Below are 18,447 nucleotides of genomic sequence, written 5' to 3'. Positions count from 1 at the left end.
TTTACTCATAAAATATACTAATATTAGGAAGAAAGTTAAAATATAAGTTTGGATACTCTGCCTAGTAACAGAGTACAATGTAGTTTTGATTTTCCCTGCAATTGCATATCTGTAAAATAGCTTGTGTTTTATCTCTAACAGTTGAATAGTCAGGTGACTAGATGTGGTCAAATACTGCAATTGTAATTTTTGGAATATGTTGCAATAGCTGGGCTTTGTTATTATTTGATTTCATGTCTTGTGTTCAGAAGCTTGTGAAGTTTAGCAACTCCTGAATATGACCATGAGCAAACCCCCAAGAAATAGATGACTAAATGTGACTAAATACATTCTGTAAGGTACATGTCTAACATATATGTTCTGAAAGGCTATTGTTTTATTTCAAGTTCACTAGCAGCCTATATCTTGATGAAGTCTACTTGAAAAACTGATTCTTTTAGTGATTTTATTTTTCTTATTTAAAACTTTTTTATTGGGTGAGTAGTATTAACCAGCTTTGTAGCTGAATATTTTATGAATGCAGATCCTATAGAGGTATCATTTCTGAGCATAAAAAATTACCTTCAAAAACATGCTGGATTTACAAGCCTATCTGCAAACTCAGAAATTCCAGGTAAGGAGGGGTGGGGGATGGAGAAAGTGTCTTCTGAAAGGAATTTAAGCAGTCTAGTAACTGGTAAAGAAGAGGACGTCTGGTTTTGACAGGATTAATATTTATTTCCATGGAGCTGATACTGGTTTAATACTAAATGTTAATTAGAACTCAAGGAACTGATCTCCCACTAGCTGCTGGAGCTGGAAACGTCATACAGAGCAGCATGTCAGATAAACAGCTTGGGGCATAGGAGAGAAACAGCGAAAAGAATTTTACATCCCATCCAGCTCCATATCGTGTCCTGGAGTACTTTGCTATCAGGCCATTTTCCACGCATTTTATAACCTTAGAAATATCAGAGTCACACAGTCTTTTCATTGATGATCTTTGAGCTTTCATATCTGTAAAGAAGAAAATAAACCTGAAAGCATTTAGATGCAACATCCTCTGCGAGAGGATTCTTTATATTGAAAGGTTTGGCTACAGCTTCAGGCTTGCTTTAAACTGCTGGCTGAAGTATTGAGACCAGTATAGCTACAGCAGAGCAGAGACCAGAAAGGCTGCAGAACACCCAAGAGCCCAATAAACAGAAACATCCCTGGCCCATATTGTGAGCCAGATGTTCCCTACAGTAAGTGCAGCGTGACACAGCACAACTTTTCAGATATCAGTAAGCCATAAACTTAGCTTATGGTCATAGCAATTCATTCCCCCTGGGTATTCTACCTCTAAGTAGGGAGGGACTAAGGATGGTAGCATGATGTCACATCTCACCAATCTCATATGGGAACTAATAGCGCAGGCCTCATCTAACATACATAGAGTCCAGAATAGTCAGCTAATGTGTTCTTAATGGAAGTTAATGAAGTCCAGCAAACGTTCACAGAATCACAGATTGGTTGAGGTTGGACCAACCCCCTCTGCTCAAGCTGGGTCACCTAGATGAGGTTGCCCAGGACCATGTCCAGACAGCTTTTGAATATCTCCAAGGATGGAGACTTCACAACCTCCCTGGGCAACCTGTGCCAGTGCTCAGTCACCCTTACAGTAAAATGTGTTTCCTGATGTTCAGCAGGAACATCTTGTGTTTCAGCATGTGCCCATTGCCTCGGGTCCTATCCCTGGGCACTACTGAAAAGAGCTTGGCTCTGTTGTCTTTACAGCCTCCCTTCAGGTATTTATATACATTGATAATATCCCCCCTGAGCTTTCATACAGTCCTTTTTATACTTACATTCAACAAAGTATTTTTCTCCGTAAGAGTCCCTGATCTCAGGAGTCAGTCTGTTCCAAAGTCTTAAGAGGTATTTCTTGATGACATCTGAATTAACTACTCCCGCCTTAAAGAAACCATGCTCAACAATGCTTACTTTCACTCCAAAATGCTGCATCTCTATCCTAGAAGAAAAAAACCCAGTAACTATCCCTGACTACCCAATAATGCCATAACCATTAAACATAAGTCAGGTGAAAGTCTGTCACATAAATGAATATTTGAGAATTTGATTCTTATCTTCAAAGGTCAGAATAATTTTGAGATGTTCAAATTCTCAGTGTACCTATCCTATAAAAGCACAGCAGGCAATTAACTCTGAGGAAAAAAAGCAGTGTCAGGTAGATTCACAGCTTTCTGTGTGGTTTGTGTTGGACTGATGCAAAGGATGCAACAGCCAGCTGCATCTTAGCCATGTATTATCAAACTAAAACTTTTGACTATTTCAAATACTGTTGCATCATTTCAGCTTCCAGCAGGAGCAGATTATTAAAGTGCCTGGGAAAAAGTAAAAGTGAGCAAAAATTTTCAATTGGTTTAAAACTTTGTTCTCCATTGTATAGTTAAATGCCTATGGTTAAGTGATTAAATGTTAGTGCAATAAAGGTTAGTGTGTTTTCTGGAAGCGTGGTTCCCTCTATGTAATTTTGAGTTGCAATGCAATTCCTTTGGGATGAAAATGGCCTCTTTGTCTTGCTGGGCAGCTCAAGAGACCCAGGCAGCTACGTTCCAAAGTGTGCAAAGGAATGGACCACATGTACATTAGCTGTTAGTTTATATTATATTTCCTTGGGGCAGATGCTTTCTTTATATAAGCATTCATAATGGTTTGCAACCAACTTTCCTAGTCCTTGTGAAGACTTGACTCGCTGGGCTAGGTCTTAGCCTTCTCAAGGCAGTACAACACATCTGGCTTCAGTGAAGGGTGCTCAGCTTAATTTTCTGAAGTTACGTTTGGTAATGTGGTTGCTGCCTGGAATCACTCAGCTCAGATTGTTGTGGAGCATTAGAGCAAAATAAAATGGATTGTAAATGGACAAGTACAACTTGCCCAGGAAACTCTGGGTGTCTGACCAGGCTACACTGTTGATTTACTTTCATGTATGCACTGGATTCACATGCCTGAAAGCTGCATGCTAGCCATTTGTCCAGGATATCAACATTTTTCCCAGTGCAGTTTCCTGGTGGGTCTGTTCATAGTACTGGAGATTGAAATCCCAAACAAGTGACCAACATCCTCTTATTTTCCTTTCCCCCTTTAGGGAGGATTCCCAGAGAGAAAGCAAGAGGGGCAAACATACAGTCACCCTTCCTCAGCACATCTGGAATCTGTTCTTGGATTCATGCTTGTATTTCTAGCTACTCACCGTAAAGTGTCAGAGAAAGCTTCCATGCCCCATTTGGACAGGCTGTAGCCACCCCCTACAAAAGCCATGAGGCCTTTGGCGTTAATTAGATTGACTGTTCTTCCCTCAGCTTTTTTCAGAAGTGGCAGAAGCTTGAGTGTGATTTCAATCAATCCCAGCAGACTAACATCCAGCACTGAATGGAAGTCTTCAATCCTCAGCCAGTCAGTGAGTGCTACAGGTGCTGTTCCTTCAGCATTGCTCACCAAGCCAAAAAGCCCTAAAAGGATTACAAAACCATCTATTTCAGTATGTGGCAATATCTTACCCTAGATACCTTCATATGTAGCATTGGGAACCAAGCACACAGTTTGCAAAAACTTTAGTGAGATGAATACAGTTGTCTGGGGTTTACTTGTAAGATCTACTCTGTACACCTGGCAAAAGTTGCTGAAGGCCTTAGGCAATGACTCTAAAAGAGCATGGGAAAACTATTTTGGTTGGAGATATGGGCCACCACACGGGGCTTTATTATCCAGATCTGCTCAAGTATGTGGGCTCTTAATATGCACTTACATTCATGTGAAAATCAGAGTCTACAAAAAAGTGGGACTGATTTTTCTGGGTTGGGGTCTAAAGGTCTGAACCAGATGTGCGGAATTAGTCAATGCTTTTAAAAATATTAGCTTAACCCTGTGTATTGATAACACTGCTTTATTGCCTTATAAATTACTTGAGGAACTTTAGATAAATAGTGACGCTTCCAAGAGTTTACTGAGGACAGCCTGTGCCTGAAAGGAGCTGAAAGTCCAGCACTCAGCCTCCATAAAGAGTTTCTCAGATTGAGGTGACAGCATTAGCGGTGGTTACCCCGACCAAGAACGTGCAGCTTTCCACACGCTGGGAGCAGGGGCCTGCCGGAGGAGGTAAGCACTAATGATTATGTTGCCCTTCCCTCAATCACTGCATTCAAGAATGGTCTGGAACTGTCATGATGAGACCAACAGTGTTTTACAAACTTTGAGGAAATCATACTGGTAGAAGATACGTGTTTTGCTGTTTTAGGTAGTTAATTAACAAGCCTACTGAATATTTGGTATAACTGCATTACAGCTGGTAGTTGCAGTGCTGTGATCCCCTTTGGCGGCCCTTACAAATGTCTAGTCTGAGCTGTTGGTGCTGAGAAAGAAATATGTATTGCCACGGTTGAATATAGTTACCACGCAGATCTTTTTATTGCCCTTTGCCAAAACCAATACTTAAGTCTTGTTTTTAACTCCATACACAATCTCTTCCTCTTTCAGACAAGTGCTCAGAGGTGTATGGTAGCAGTAGTGAGAGCTACCTATGTAACAACTCTTAAGAAAACTGGCTGAAACAGCGTTTAACTGTTACAGTCAGGGCAACTGTTGTGTGCATTGCAAAAGCCAGACTTACTCAGCCATGTAAAAACACTCTTCTGCTTACTAGAGGAGGGCTGAAGAAGCCCTGCACCAGTCATTTTTAATTGGGTGGGCTGGTTTTATTGTCAAGAAAGTTCTTTCTGGTACCAGGTAGCACCTTCCCCCCACGAGGTTCTTCAACTGCACCAAAAGGAGTCTGAAAAACACACCTGGGAATGATCTGGTTTTAATAGACTGAGCAACTAGATTTTTAGGCACCCTGTTGGTGAAAACCAGGAGAAGCCCAAAAGCATTGCTGGAGAGAATCTCTCTGAACTGAGAAATGACAGAACTGAAAAGTGAATGCATTTCATCAGTAAGACAAAAAATGCCTCTGCAGAGAGTGGAGAGGCACCAGAACTTTTAGCTACACCAGATTTGGTTATATTGAATCATTTTTCTGGGAAATTACCTTGCCACTTACCCTTGCCAGCTGTCTCTTCGGTCACAAACACCACAGCCCTGGCAATGCTGTTGGAGTCAGCTAAGTTCAGGTTCACTGTCTTCAGTGAAAGTGAGGAGCAGGACTGTAGCTCTTGGCCTCCTTTTTCTGCGGCACATGCAGCAATGACACAAAATCCCCTTTTGTCAAGCCATTTAGCCAGTGAGTTTCCAAGTCCGGTGTCACAGCCTGTTATGAAGACATGCTTGCCACTCCGGTTTCTCACGCTGTGACTGTCTCTGATGAGCCAGTAAATGATAAGAGAAAGTACGGAAGCCAAAATTGCTATGTGCAGTGAGTCTGAAAGTGAGAGCTAAAGCAAATACGTTAATGATCTAGAAATGCAATGAAGCAAATGTGCTCAGCCAACCCCTCAACTTCCTCAGACACAATTCCTGTAAGGGGCTTTGTTTCTGGTTGCGGCCCTTCCAGCTCACTGTAAGTTAGGGAAGAGCAGGGCTGGAAGCTTTGGCACAATGTGATCGGGATCCATGAATAATACATGCCTTGGCAAACCCTTCCCTATATTCTTTTTCAATAGATTTCCACTGTTTTCAAGCTTTGTTGACCAATCTTTCTAGTCAGCCCTGTCCTTTCAGGACGTTTGAGACTGAAAGGAATGACTGCATCAGTTCTCACAGTAGCGTCTGGAGTTTTTTGTGGACACTGGTGATTATTTGTGCTAATACTGGAGAGAGGAATTCCTCTGGGAAGAGGATGATTCTCTTTGACCGCCTTTATGATGCCACCCAGACTGCTCTTCTAATCTGTAGCACGGAAGCAGAGTGACCCCAAGAACAACCAGAAAAGCCTAAGCTGTAGTGGTGGGTCTGATGATTAATTTGTTGTGTGACTCGTGTTGTGTGATGGTGAGTGGTCTGCTTTCTGCCCCTTAGACAAGGTAGACTTTGGGGCAGTTCCTGAGTCTTCTGTCTCCTTCCTCATTGCCTGTTTGACACTGATACACAGCACAGTAGAATATCAGTAGAATATAGGAAGTGTGTTTGTATAAAGAAATGGGGAAATGCATGGAGATGTTGCCCTCAAAAAAAAAAAACACTGACGGAACACAAGGTTTCCGAACTTTGGTGGGGAGGATACTGTTTGCTTATTACAAAAATTTTTGATAAATGTAGAATACAGTTCTTGCCATCTAAAATATTGATGATTGATTACTGTTTTTCTATTTGTATTTTTGGTTTGTGCAAGAATTAAACCAAAATAGTTCATTAAAACCAATATTTATGGGAAGGCTGGTAAACATTTTCCAGACATCCTGTTAAAGAGAACCTTTTTTAGAGGTGCTAAGCAGTCACCTAGGCTCTAGTTAGCTACATATGTGTAGAGGTGCAGACATCTGGCCTTTAAACTGTGATTGTATTCAAAGAATGAAAAAAGGAATTTGTGATTATTTTTACATCCCAAAAGTACTCAGAGAGGAAGGGGTCGGTCTTCTCTAACTCATAGCTGTCTGAAGTTAAGCATTCATTTGGCTGATTTTTGTGTAATATCCTTGCTATCTTCAGACATGAATATTAAAGGAAGCCCAGTGTATTAGGCCTGGTTGCTAGAGCCCGCCTGGTGTTCTTGTTCCTACTGAGTTCATGGAGTGATTTGGATTTATTCTGATTCTAAATTTTGCTGTCACCTCACCAAGTAGGAATGGAAGGAATCTCAGAATCTGATAATGAATGTTGGACTCTCACTAAATAATTAAATCAGTCACATAGCTGATAAATTATAACAAGTGACAACATTCATTGCCACTTAATGATTTTATTTTACATAGTTGGGTGCCTCAATAGCCATCAGTATGGACTTCTGAGCTACTGGTTAATGCTCTCTGATTTGAAAATGTTAAGCAAATATATACAGATGAGAGTTTGCTTCTCCTTCTACTGCAATCTACAGGCAGGCTCCCACTGAATTTTTGGGGTGTTAGATTGATCCCTGGGCTGCACTGGTTATTTTAGCAGTCCACTTCACTGTTGTTTTGAGGCTGATGTAATCGGCCCTCTAGTTCAGGTACTTCACTTGTCTTTTTTGCTGTGAATGTCCTTGTTAAGTCTGACAAGGATTGCAGTGTTCCTGAAATGTGTGCACTTTGGAATCATCTTTGTAACATTTCAATGAGTTGGTGGCATTTATTTTCTGAGACGACTCACAGAGTGTGCTCTGACAAAGTGCCATTAAAACTGTGTGAAAGAGCTCAGGCTAATTCAGGCTTTTGTGCTGTAAAATAAAGTCTGAAAGCAGGATGTTGCAACAGCCGATCATAGATACCCCCAGTCCATTTGCAACGGCGTACCAGGCAATGAGATTTCCTTTGACTGCTGATTTAGGATTTGAGGCTGAGCTAGACACAAAGAGAGAGAGGAGTTGCTACCAGCAGGTTCTTGTAACCCCACGCCAATAAATCTCAGCAAGCTACTCAGCAAGCTAGTTCTGCGATACATTATTTTAGGACTCAATTCACCTTTTTCCCAATACAAAATTAAATGAAGTAATTAGAGATTTGGGGAAAAGATTAACCTAATTGGAAACAGGAGCTGTAAATCACACCTTCCTTCCTTGGCTGTGCTGTAGGGAGGAAGCAGCAGGCAATGAACTTGCACTACTGGAAAGCAGGTTAAATTTGAAACTGGTCTCTGTGGAGAAGTCCTGGAGTGTCTGGCCAGGATGCCTACTTGGCTCCTGTAAAAGAAACACCTGGGACTGCTCTGGTTAGTGTTAGTCCCTGTGTTTAGGTAGCAATAATTGGCACAGAAGCGCTGTAAGACAAGGGGCTGTAGGGGCGACAGCTGAAAGGACAGCGCTGTGTGAAGCCTCTGTTGTTCTTCTCTCCCCTATCAGCCCTGGGCCAGTCTTCCTAAGCCTCTAATCCCTAACCGCCTAGTTCTCCCTGAGTTACCAGTGCTCCTTCTCTGATAATACATGGACATTCCGTGCCGAGCACCATGGCGGGTTTTGCTCTGCTGGAGCCTTCTGCCAGTATTTATTCTGCCAGATGATGTCGTTGCTGCTGGAAGGAGTCTGGGGTCAGAATCAAAGAAAATAGTCTCACTTAAAGTTTTCTTCCAAGAAAATTGTCTAGTTCTGTAAATGTACTATGTTATGCAAAATATTCCTAGTTTGATAATTGTGGAGCACTAAAAAAGCCACTTGTCTTCCAGGGGCATATTGATTTTGAAATAGCTGCCTGGAGTGGCAAAGAGTGTGTTTCCAGAGAAAATGTCAGCATGATATTTCAAGACTATTGATATATCTTCATAAATATTGAATTCTGATTACTAATGTAGCCAGTAAATAGCTAAAGGCAAATTCTACTTTCCATTAAAACTTTGATATTTGCCTGGCAAATTGAGAACTCTTGGGATAGAGCTTGGCTTCTTATGCCTAGACAAGTGCCATTATAAAAGCAATTGATTTTAGAGAAAAGCAGCATGACTACACCGAGAGCCCTTTAAGATCCTTAGACAACTGCAAAATATAGCATCCCTCTGCTTCTCTGCACTAAAGGAAACTGAAGCACATAGACCGTATTGAAGGGGTGTGTTACTGTTTTACTCCCACAGCAAGTTTGCTTTGGTAGTCGTGCCAAAGAACCTCAGGTTGGGGTGAGGTTTGGGGTCTGGGTGTGCTTTGGATTCCTTCATCTGCCACTGTGCTGGCAGTGCAAACCTCCAGAAGTCAGTGCTCTGTAATGGGTTAGTGACCTGCCAGGCGTGCCAAGGAAGAACTGCCAAGGGGAAATTTAGGGACTGGCGTTCTTCAGAAACAGCACTCATGTAGCACTCAGTGGAAGGTTTAGATGTATCAGACAATGCTCTGACAGATCACCCAACAGCTCTGCAGAGTCTAGGAAGTACAAACTTTAATAATTGGTCATCCTGCCAGAGCTACAAAACCCCTGGTCTTCAGTTAACAAATTGAAAAAATACGCAGGCACAAACACATCACATCTCCCACTCTTAGGTGAGCTATTCCTGCACATGCAGGGCTTTGCACTTTTGTTTCATGGAAAAGGAGTGCTTTTTCGTATGCTGTGTAAAAATGTCAGTGTGATAATTCAGTTTGGCGGTCAACAGATAACTTAAGATCTTCATTAATATGTCACCTTAAAAGAAATACATCTCCAAACTCCCCAGCTCAGCATTTTGCAGGGAGATGAATGTAGCCAACTTCTCAGCATGATTGTATCTTTCCTTATATGGCTTGCACTTCAGATTTTTACCATAGCATCGGCAAAAGACCCAGGAAAATAAAACCCTGTCAACTCTTAGGTGACTGACCCAGTAATTCAAAATAAAGGAGTAGAGAAAGATTCCAGATGTCGGGAAGAACACTTCTGAGTTAGTATTTTATTCACCTATTCTGTAGGTGCTTAGATAAGCAACAATTGTTAAAATCACTCTAGAAAGGAAGGGACTGCATGTTCTCTTGTCTGTGTACTCAAAAACAAGTGCTTAATTTGTTCTTAGCTATTCTGCAAATGCATGTAATGGGTACTGCTCACTATAACGATAGACACGAGTTCTGTTTTTGTGCTGGTACTCACATTCTGGGGAGACATCTGCAAGCTCAGTCTATACCTCCAGGTGCTCATGAGTTGCCTTTGCCCATTATTTCCAGTGTCAGAACATAGAAACTGCCCAAGTCAAACTCATAAGCTTGTGCACCAAGTCCCGCATGGTGATAGTTTCCAGAAAAATCTCTGTGAATTCTGTGTCTGATGGCTGTATATCGGCTGACAAGCACAGCCCCTCTTCCAGCTGTTGATAATGACTTGTGCTGTGATACTTCTACCTTGGAGACTTACTTGGTATTAATCTTCTGTTTATGCTCCATGCCTGCCTATCCTACCTATGTTGTATAAGCATTGCTGCCTATACATAGTAATCTACAGAGCCTGTCAAGACTCATTAGGGAGAACTAATCTACTCAGCTGGGAAGGACTGGTCTGTGCTTCATCTTGAAACCAGCAGGAGTCTTTCCATTGATTTAACAGGGCTTGGTTCAGACCTTCACCTTTTCTCCTACATGTGAGCGAGTTGTTATTGATATGACTTAATCTTTTAAGATACATCCTTGTGTGTGAAAATTTTCAGGGATGAAATTATTTTTCCTTGTCTAGGGGCAGCTTTTTGCTACTAGAAGCAAATTAATTGCCTGAGTAAATAAGTGATGTTTTTCAAATAAAAGCTCAAAATTCTACAAACTGTGCAAACAGAAGCTCTGCAGTTTGCATGGGAAAAGACTCCAGCACATGATTGCTAGGCTGCTTGTTTGTTTGCTACCTGGCCCAGAGTCTGCTAGGCACTTCTGATCCAGCTTTGAGTGCTATTGCATAAACATGTAAGCAGAACTTCTTTTCCCCACTCTCCACGCCTCCCTGTTCACAGCGCCGTGCAGTGCTGGATGCTGCAGGAAGTGAGGAGGCTTGGGCAAAGACCTTTCTCAACAGCAGAATGAATCAATAAGCTTTTTATGAAAATTAATTTGAAACTAACTGAATGAGAAAGAAATTAAAACTGGGGAAACCAAGCAAGGTGATAGGATGGAGCTGGAAGTAATCTGGTCCCATTCAGTTGACCAGACCATGGCAATGGCAACCTGTCCCAGACTGGCTGGTGATCCCTGTCCGGCTGCTCCCTCCCAGGAGCAGCAGAGTTGTTAGTTCATCTTCTGCTTGGTGGGCAGCTCTTCGCCCTCCAGTTTCTCTCCCTGCTCATTTTGGCTTGGGCCTGGAAATTCTTGCTTTTTTTGCCACTCTGCCACACCAGTTTAAGCTGGTGTTGGTTGTTACTGCACTTTCAGCACTCTCTGGGCAGTCAGGACAGGAGATGTGTGCCGCTCGCTGGAGACTTGGTGGCTGGCAGGGATTTCCTCTCTAGCACAAGCCTGGCAGACGTGCCTGCTGGGCCTGCCTAGTCCTGTCTGGCCTGATTCAAACAACAGGCTCTAGAGCATGGCTGAAATGACCACAGAACAGCACTCCACCAGCAGGCAAAGCCCGTCGCAGGGGAACATTTCTTCAGCAGTGTCAGGTCAGGAGTCCTGCTATTGTAGGTAGCAATCCTTTGCCACATAAATGAAGGAGAGAAAAAACATAAAAGGAGTTTCTCTTTCTCTACTGCTGTTTTTTTTTCCAACCAAATTGCTTTTGAACTGTAGAAAATAATTTCAGAAAGCTGAATAGCTCCTGCTTAGCATCTCGGAAAACATTAAAATGGGGAAGTTTTCCCAGTAAATTCCCTTTCTCACAGAGGATCCTCTGACTTGCTCAGAGCACAGCATGCCAGGGAGCTTAACAGAAGAGAAACCACATAAGCAAAATATGAACTCCATATGTAGCTTTTCGTTAGAGAGCTTGGCATGAGACAGTCTTTCATCTGCAGAATGCAGCACTTGGCTGTCTGATTTCCCATTGACTCCTTAGGTATATTTCATAATGAAATCCCTGGCTCCTAGAAAGGATGTGGATGGTTCTCAAGTGAAAAGCAAGAAGCTAACGTTATTCCTGCTGGACAACTGAAGGTTTTGAAGCACACCTTTGTGTGCTGGCTCTAACAAGCTAACCGAAGCCAGGTCCTAGTGTGGGTGCAATCCCCCAGTTTTGACCTTGCGGAAGTCATGTGTCTTCTCCTGAACAAGTCCCTTCTAGTCCCTAAAAACATATGTGTAAATATTCACCTGCCTCATACAATCTTTTGAGCAGCACAGGTTTTGATAGCCATAGCAGAGCACACTGTGGTTTGCTCACTTCTAGAAGTCACTGACTTTTGTTGCTGGCATTTGTGTAAATGAGGCATCTGGTTCCAGGAGAGAAAATGCCAGCAGAATCTGGCCCTCCATACAGTGAGAAGTAATGCATTGAGCAGCTGACATTTTTCTAATTTAATTCTAATTTAAATAATATATTTACAGCTAGTGTAACCTGTCCCAAATTCTGTTTCTATTTTCCTTTAAATGTTAACCTTTGCAGTGCTAGTGTCTCGCAGCAGCTGACAGTATACTTGTGGTCTGACAGGGACCAGCCAAACTGTAATTTCTAAAGATAAAGATCAGAGTAGGTGGTGTCATTTCAAACTATCTTCGTTTCCCTAATCACTTTTGACTGAGTAATCTTGGTGGGGAAAAAAACAAAAAGCTTTAACTTCCAGAAAAGCTCAGTGTGAAATGACACCAGGGCTGTCTGCTAAGTTCAGAGGACAAGATTCACATCCCTGGGGCCCAATGCTGCCTGCTCTGCAGGAGCCAAGAATTTCACTGACTGGGATGGACCGATCTCTTGCCTGGAAAGCTAACAGCTCATGCAGATTGGGACAGGGAAGCTACTAGCTCACCAGACAACCACAAAGCAGCCTTTGGATTAAATGTTAAATAAAGAAAACTTGGGTTTCTGTCACTTTTATTGACAGAAAGTCAACTTTGAAATAAAATCTACTACAGCAACGCCATCAATACCTCACTAAGAGCAGCCAGTTGAGAGGTATTCACCTCAAACCTGCTCTAGAAGGAACAACTTATTCAGATAACTGAGATATAAATCAAATGACCCCACTAAAGCCTACGCATAAGCTGCACTAAGAAAAGTAGAGTTGATGTTTTGCAAGCTCTATAGAAACTAAATTGAAAACCAGCACAATTTGGATAGCCACCAGGTAACTTGCTCTTTAGCCCGATCATGTCACAGCAAATTCGCCAGCATGAGGAAAGCAGTTGTTTCATCGCTGAGTAGTTTCCATGGCAGTGGGAAATGGCTTCCTGAGCAACATGCAGTTACAGACTTGACGTGGGGTCTCTGCAGTTCTCAAGCACTTTGCCATGATTAATTCCAGTGGAGCTGGGTCTTAACAGGCACTTGTGTCAGGAATTGAACAAAAGCAGCACCTCTCCACAGGAATTACTCAGCATCTCACAAAACACAGGGCTATTATTTTTATGCCAAGAAATAGCTCCCAGACTTGAAGTCTTGCAAGCTCAGATTTTTTTTTTAAATAAATAAAAAAACCCCTTAGCTCTTCACTATCTTAATTGCAGGTATTGGGCCCCTGTAATTGGATCCACGTTCGTAGCTATGGATCCTTTACAACAGGGGGGTAGAGCTGGACTTTAGAGATCCTCAAGATTTAGCATGCTGACCAGGAAAATGCCTCACCTAAGCCTTGCAAAGTCCTGTGAGTAGGAAGGGGTGTGAATCCCAACCAGCTCAACAACTTAGGCACTTCATTTTGCTCTCTCTCCAGCTAGGACTGTACCAAGGAAAGGAAACCAGAGTTTCATTGGCCTCAAAACTGAATAGGGGTGACTGCTAAAGAAAGCAGTATCAGCAAGAGGATTTTCTGCCCTCCTTCCTAGTTTATATTGTAAGAGTTCACTTGTCCCAGAGGAAGGCCCTGTTTCCATTCCCTCCTCTGCCTGAGATGACCGAACTCTTCCTGCTGTAGGGACTTAAAGGCACATTCCCTATTTTCCTGGGATATTTTTGTCTTAAGGATCTTTGTGAAAACTGGAGCCTTCAAGGGTTCTCAAACTGAGCACCTTAAAGAAGAATGAAATAATGTAATTTTTTTTTAATAGTAGCAGATATTGGAGAAATAGATATGTTTCTTACATTTCTAGGGAGTGTGTGTGTATTTCATGTAGTTTGTATCATGCTGATGTAAAGGACGGAGCTTATAGAATCAGCCTTGTCCGTGATGGGGGATATACTGGCGAATATTTACTTTGCATGGGAAACGGCAAGCTCTACTCTGTTCCGCAGCAGTAGGAAGTCTTGTATAACTGCTGGCATTCTTGAGAGGGGATTCCAAAACAACTTAGCATCCTGCCCAACAATGTAATGGGCACGTGGATGGAGGCTTGTTAGGGCATGCTCCATGCACTGGACAACAGGTGAAATGTCCTTGTTAAGACAGATCTTGGACAGCTTTTGTTTCTTTGCTGCATCTGTAAAGCTCAAAAAAAGAAGATCATTTAGTGACGGCCAGGCAAGGTGATTTTTAACCCTTCCCCCCACACTAATCTGTGCAATTTCACTAAGGAATTGGTATTCTTGTTTCTCCCTACACAAGAATTGGTAGCAGTTTCTGGGGACCAAGTCCCCATCCATAATGATCTTGTGATATAGTTGACCCCCAGAACAGTCTAGTTACCCTTAATTGTGGAATAGCTATGGCAAAACTGGGCCTGTATGGTCTGAGGACAGGCAACCAGCATTGACAGTAGCTCAGAATAAACGTAACTATATAAGAGGCAAACGGAAACAGAAATGCTATACTTGTAAATGAGTCTCTTGTAGTAAGGAAATTGCTTTGTGGAAAGTTGTGAAACACAATTGTAAAGCAGAAATTTGAGGGACAAGAAAGTCGAAGGATCAAAAGACAAGCAGCCCCTGTTCAAGCAGGCTTAGCAAGTGTCTGTCAGACAGGAACTGAATGGCTTCATCACCGCTGGGGCTAGCAGAAGCAAAGGGAATTGATCTCTATTTGATTACTAAATAAATAAACAACAATGACAGAAAAACACATCGAGCACATTGATTACATCATCAAATAAAAGTTTTTCTGTTTGGGAGTTTGCTCAAAAGCTTCATGCCAACACGAATAATTAATCTTTAACTGAGATTTGAATAAAGCTTCCCAGAACAAGTCTTTTTTGCGGATAGTTATATTGTGATGCAGATGCATCTGAAGAGCGACTTTTCACATCACAGTCTTTCCAAAAAGTCAGAATTATTAGAAGATATAATGCTACTTTGCAAGGCTTTCTCAACAAGAAATGCATTGCTTCTTTTGATACAAATGTTTGGAAATTGCCTTACCTTTCTGAAAATACTCCTCTCCATATTGCTTTTTAATATCAGGGGGAAGCTTATTCCAAATAACTTCCTTCTCTTTCATAATCTTTGCTGGATTGGTTAACGGTGTTTTGAACAGTCCAGGTTGAATGCAAGAAACCTTAACTCCAAAAGCTTTCATATCTCTCCTGCAAAGACAGCCCAATGATTTAGTCGCATTAGACATTATTATTAATACTGTGGGATTTTTTTCTGTATTAACACTTTTATTTCTGTCTTTACATGTGTCCTGGTTTCGGTTGGGATGGAGTTAATTTTCTTTCCGGTAGCTGGTATAGTGCTGTGTTTTGGATTTAGTATGAGAATAATGTTGATACACACTGATGATTTTTAGTTGTTGCTAAGTACCCTGCTAGTCAAGGACTCTTCAGAGGCTGGGAGGGAGCATAGCCAGGACAGCTAACCCAACTGGCCAACAGGGTACTCCATACCATATGACATCATGCTCAGCATATAAAGCTGGGGGAAGAAGAAGGAAGGGGGGGACGTTTGGAGTGATGGCGTTTGTCTTCCCAAGTAACCGTTACGTGTGATGGAGCCCTGCTTTCCTGGTGATGGCTGAACACCTGCCTGCCGATGGGAAGTAGTGAATGAATTCCTTGTTTTGCTTTGCTTGCGTGCGCGGCTTCTGCTTTACCTATTAAACTGTCTTTATCTCAACCCACGAGTTTTCTCACTTTTACCCTTCTGATTCTCTCCCACTGGGGGAGGAGTGAGCAAGCGGCTGTGTGGTGCTTAGTTGCTGACTGGCGTTAAACCATGACAACATGGCACACCAGCACACAAATACTGTGAGATTTGTTCATGGTTGTGAACTTTCAGCTTGTTGTCCCTAAATGAAAGAGGAATGAACTCTCTTACCTGCTTCACTGAGTGAGAACATGGCATGGGTAGTGACTGTGCAGTAGCTGGCATAGTGTATTTCACATCCTAGTTCACCTCGCAGTAGCTCATTAGTTATCTGACTTGTCTGTAAGACTGGCTGGCTGCCTAAATGCAAGTATGTAGAGCCATTTTACATGTCTTAGGGAATCCCTCACGACCTCTGGCTGATGCTCCAGATTGGTACAGTTCCTTCCGTCCCCATCTCGTATCTGTGAGCCCTGTGTGAGTGTCCCGGTATCTAAAATGGCACTATATGTTTAGGCACACAAATCTCCCTGTCTGTGGTACAAGGAGAAGCCATGGTGGTCCCCAGGATTAGTTTGCTATGTTCTCTAGATTTCTCTAACGATCGATATAATTAAGAGAAGACACTTTGGAGAACAAAGCTTAGACAAAAGTTACTATCATGCAATAACTCATGGTATGTATTTTTTCTGGATGGGTGGCTGCTGGAGGTTTCTAGGTGCACTTTTCAATTAGGAGAATTAGGTTCATATTGCAAAGACATCTCAGTTCCCTTGAGTGGAGCTTCCTCTGTAATAAGGCCTCTGTGCACACTAAGATAGGTTAGTTGTGAATCTGTAAGAGTACCAGCTACGCTGCAATAATACTTGAGGACAGCTTGTGTGCCCAACAGGCTTTGTACCGTTTCAAAAGTGGCATAATCTGTGTTGAGCAAAAGAACTTTTAAGAAGAACTAGTCCAAAGTGTTTAATGTTTTTTAATTTTATACCAAGTGTCAGGATTGTAAATCCACTCCTATTCTGCATGTGCCAGTTTTTAGTTAGTATATGAGCCTTAGGAAAAAAAAGAGTGGTCTTTCCTCATAGTGAGTGTTATACCTTAAGCTGTCATTAAATCCTTCTACCCCAAACTTCGAAGGAAAATAGCCTCCACCACTGAACGCTAGGCGACCTCCAACACTGGATACATTTACTATCCTTCCCTTTGCTTTTTTTATCAAGGGAAGCATATTTATTGTAACATTTATGAGTCCAATTAAATTAACTTCAATTGGTTCTCTAAAGTGCTTAATATCCAACCAGTCTGTAGGAGCCGGTGGCCCCATAATCCCAGCGTTATTGACAAGTCCCCAGAGACCTGTAGGGAAAAAAAGAAGAAGAAAGTCAGGAAGCAAATTTTCACCTAATGTGTCAGATTAATTGAACTGGGTGATACTTCACAGAAAATCAGTGAGGGACCAAGAAGGTGATGAAGATTTGGAGGAATTGCTTGAGAATGTCCTGCAGTATTCAGCTTTATTCTCAGTGTCCAGGTTTTATCAGCATGCTTTCCATCACCCTTTGCGTAGTCTTCCCCCTGCCACAGCATTTTGGGCAAGGGGTGGTGTTGGCTTTTTGTGGGAGAAGGGGCAGTAGAGGAAGGCCAGGCATGGCAAAGAGCAACTCTACTGGGTGACAGGAAATGTGTAAGAAATAGACCTGGTCCTTGGTACAGTTAGAATGTCCTAAGACGCAGGTAAGTGTACCCTGGTTCTGAGATGGGTGAGGTGCCAGAACAGCTCTTGATAACAAAAACATTTTAAAAATCCTTCTCAAAGGTTTGAAAACAAGATGGGAACTGTGTGACAGAGGCAGCTTTTGCTATTCTTTTTTTTCCACATTGACATTTTTGTTGTAGCAGAAAACTTATGCCTCATGTTGACTGACGTGCCCCAACTGGAAATGGGAAGGATTTTTTTTTAAATGAACAGTCAGCTCCAAAAAATGAGGTGGAGGCAGGGAAAAACCACAAGATTGATTTGAAAAACATTACTGAGCCCTCAGAAGTGAGAGAGGAAAATACAAAAATGTAAAACCAGTTCTTCTCTTGTATCGGCTGTTAGAGTTGTGTGTATGAATACTTTTGCTGGTCTGACCTTACTCACAGTTTTTCTTGGGGAAAACATCACTTTTGGCCTGAAACCAAGCACAGTATCAAACTAAAAGCAATTTGGCAAGTTACAAGCAATTTTATGAAGCGATGAAAGGTCAAATGGAAATTGGAATTTCGCATTAAGTATAATTGGTACTATGGCACATCATAATAGACCAGGTTTAAGTTAGCAGAATCCAGCCCATAGGATCTTGGGCCTTGTAAACTCTACTGCAATACTACTCCTACTGAAATCAATTAGCATCAGTAATGGCAGCAGCATCTTGTCTTGCACAACTCGTTGGGTCAGAGATGCGGGATTTTTCTATTTTTCAGATGGTCTGCAAGCAATATTCCAAAATAGTTATATTCAGATTTATTCAGTAGAGTTCATATGTAATTTTTACTTTTGATAGAATGAGTGATTACTTACAAGTCATTTATTACATGTATTCAATTTTTAAAATAAAAACTCTTTAACCTTGTTAGGCGGAATTTATTTAATTTGTTCCCTAGCCGGGTAACACAGCACGGGAAGTGCTGAGCACTCGTGCCATAACCCAGGTATGCATGTGAGTGCAAACGGTCCCAACGAAGGTTCCAGGAACTGGATTCCTGTTCTGACAATGATGTATCAATAAGCCTGACTTTTTGAGCACATTCCCAAATATTTACCTACCACTAACTAGATGTATAAAACATCCCTTAGTGAGGTCTTCTTCCACGT

General features: G+C 41.9%; 2 protein-coding genes across 3 annotated transcripts in view; both read right to left on the bottom strand.

Moving 5' to 3' along the window:
• Window positions 1–707: 707 nt before the first annotated feature.
• Window positions 708–8,057, bottom strand: LOC142083849 (retinol dehydrogenase 7-like). Its single transcript, XM_075153896.1, has 5 exons — window positions 7,988–8,057; window positions 5,081–5,398; window positions 3,236–3,494; window positions 1,830–1,993; window positions 708–996 (listed from the first exon to the last, which is right to left on the bottom strand). The coding sequence occupies exons 1-5, from the start codon at window positions 8,055–8,057 to the stop codon at window positions 764–766; spliced, it is 1,044 nt and encodes a 347-aa protein (XP_075009997.1). The 3' UTR covers window positions 708–763.
• Window positions 8,058–12,492: 4,435 nt separating this feature from the next.
• DHRS9 (dehydrogenase/reductase 9) overlaps window positions 12,493–18,447 on the bottom strand; it is a 31,535-nt gene continuing 25,580 nt past the window's right edge. The window contains exons 4-6 of one of the 2 annotated variants that reach the window (XM_075153130.1): window positions 16,688–16,946; window positions 14,925–15,088; window positions 12,493–14,050 (exon numbers count right to left, since the gene is read on the bottom strand). In XM_075153130.1, coding sequence (XP_075009231.1) covers window positions 13,824–14,050; window positions 14,925–15,088; window positions 16,688–16,946 — 650 coding nt within the window. In that variant the 3' untranslated portion in view covers window positions 12,493–13,823. Of the gene's footprint in view, window positions 14,059–14,924; window positions 15,089–16,687; window positions 16,947–18,447 lie in introns of both variants that reach the window. The other variant, XM_075153131.1, reaches the window with a different exon arrangement.

This window comes from Calonectris borealis, chromosome 6 (genome assembly GCF_964195595.1).
Source record: "Calonectris borealis chromosome 6, bCalBor7.hap1.2, whole genome shotgun sequence".
NCBI lineage: Eukaryota > Metazoa > Chordata > Aves > Procellariiformes > Procellariidae > Calonectris > Calonectris borealis.
This window is presented reverse-complemented; position numbering and strand designations above follow the sequence as displayed.

Excerpts from the sequence above, each read along its gene's own strand:
- LOC142083849 (XM_075153896.1), bottom strand. The coding sequence starts at position 8,057 with ATGGTGCTCGGCACGGAATGTCCATGTATTATCAGAGAAGGAGCACTG. Across the intron at positions 5,399-7,987 it reads AACTCAGGGAGAACTAGGCG|ACTCACTGCACATAGCAATT; the intron begins GTTAGGGATTAG and ends TCTCACTTTCAG. Across the intron at positions 1,994-3,235 it reads GCTTTCTCTGACACTTTACG|GATAGAGATGCAGCATTTTG; the intron begins GTGAGTAGCTAG and ends TTTTTCTTCTAG.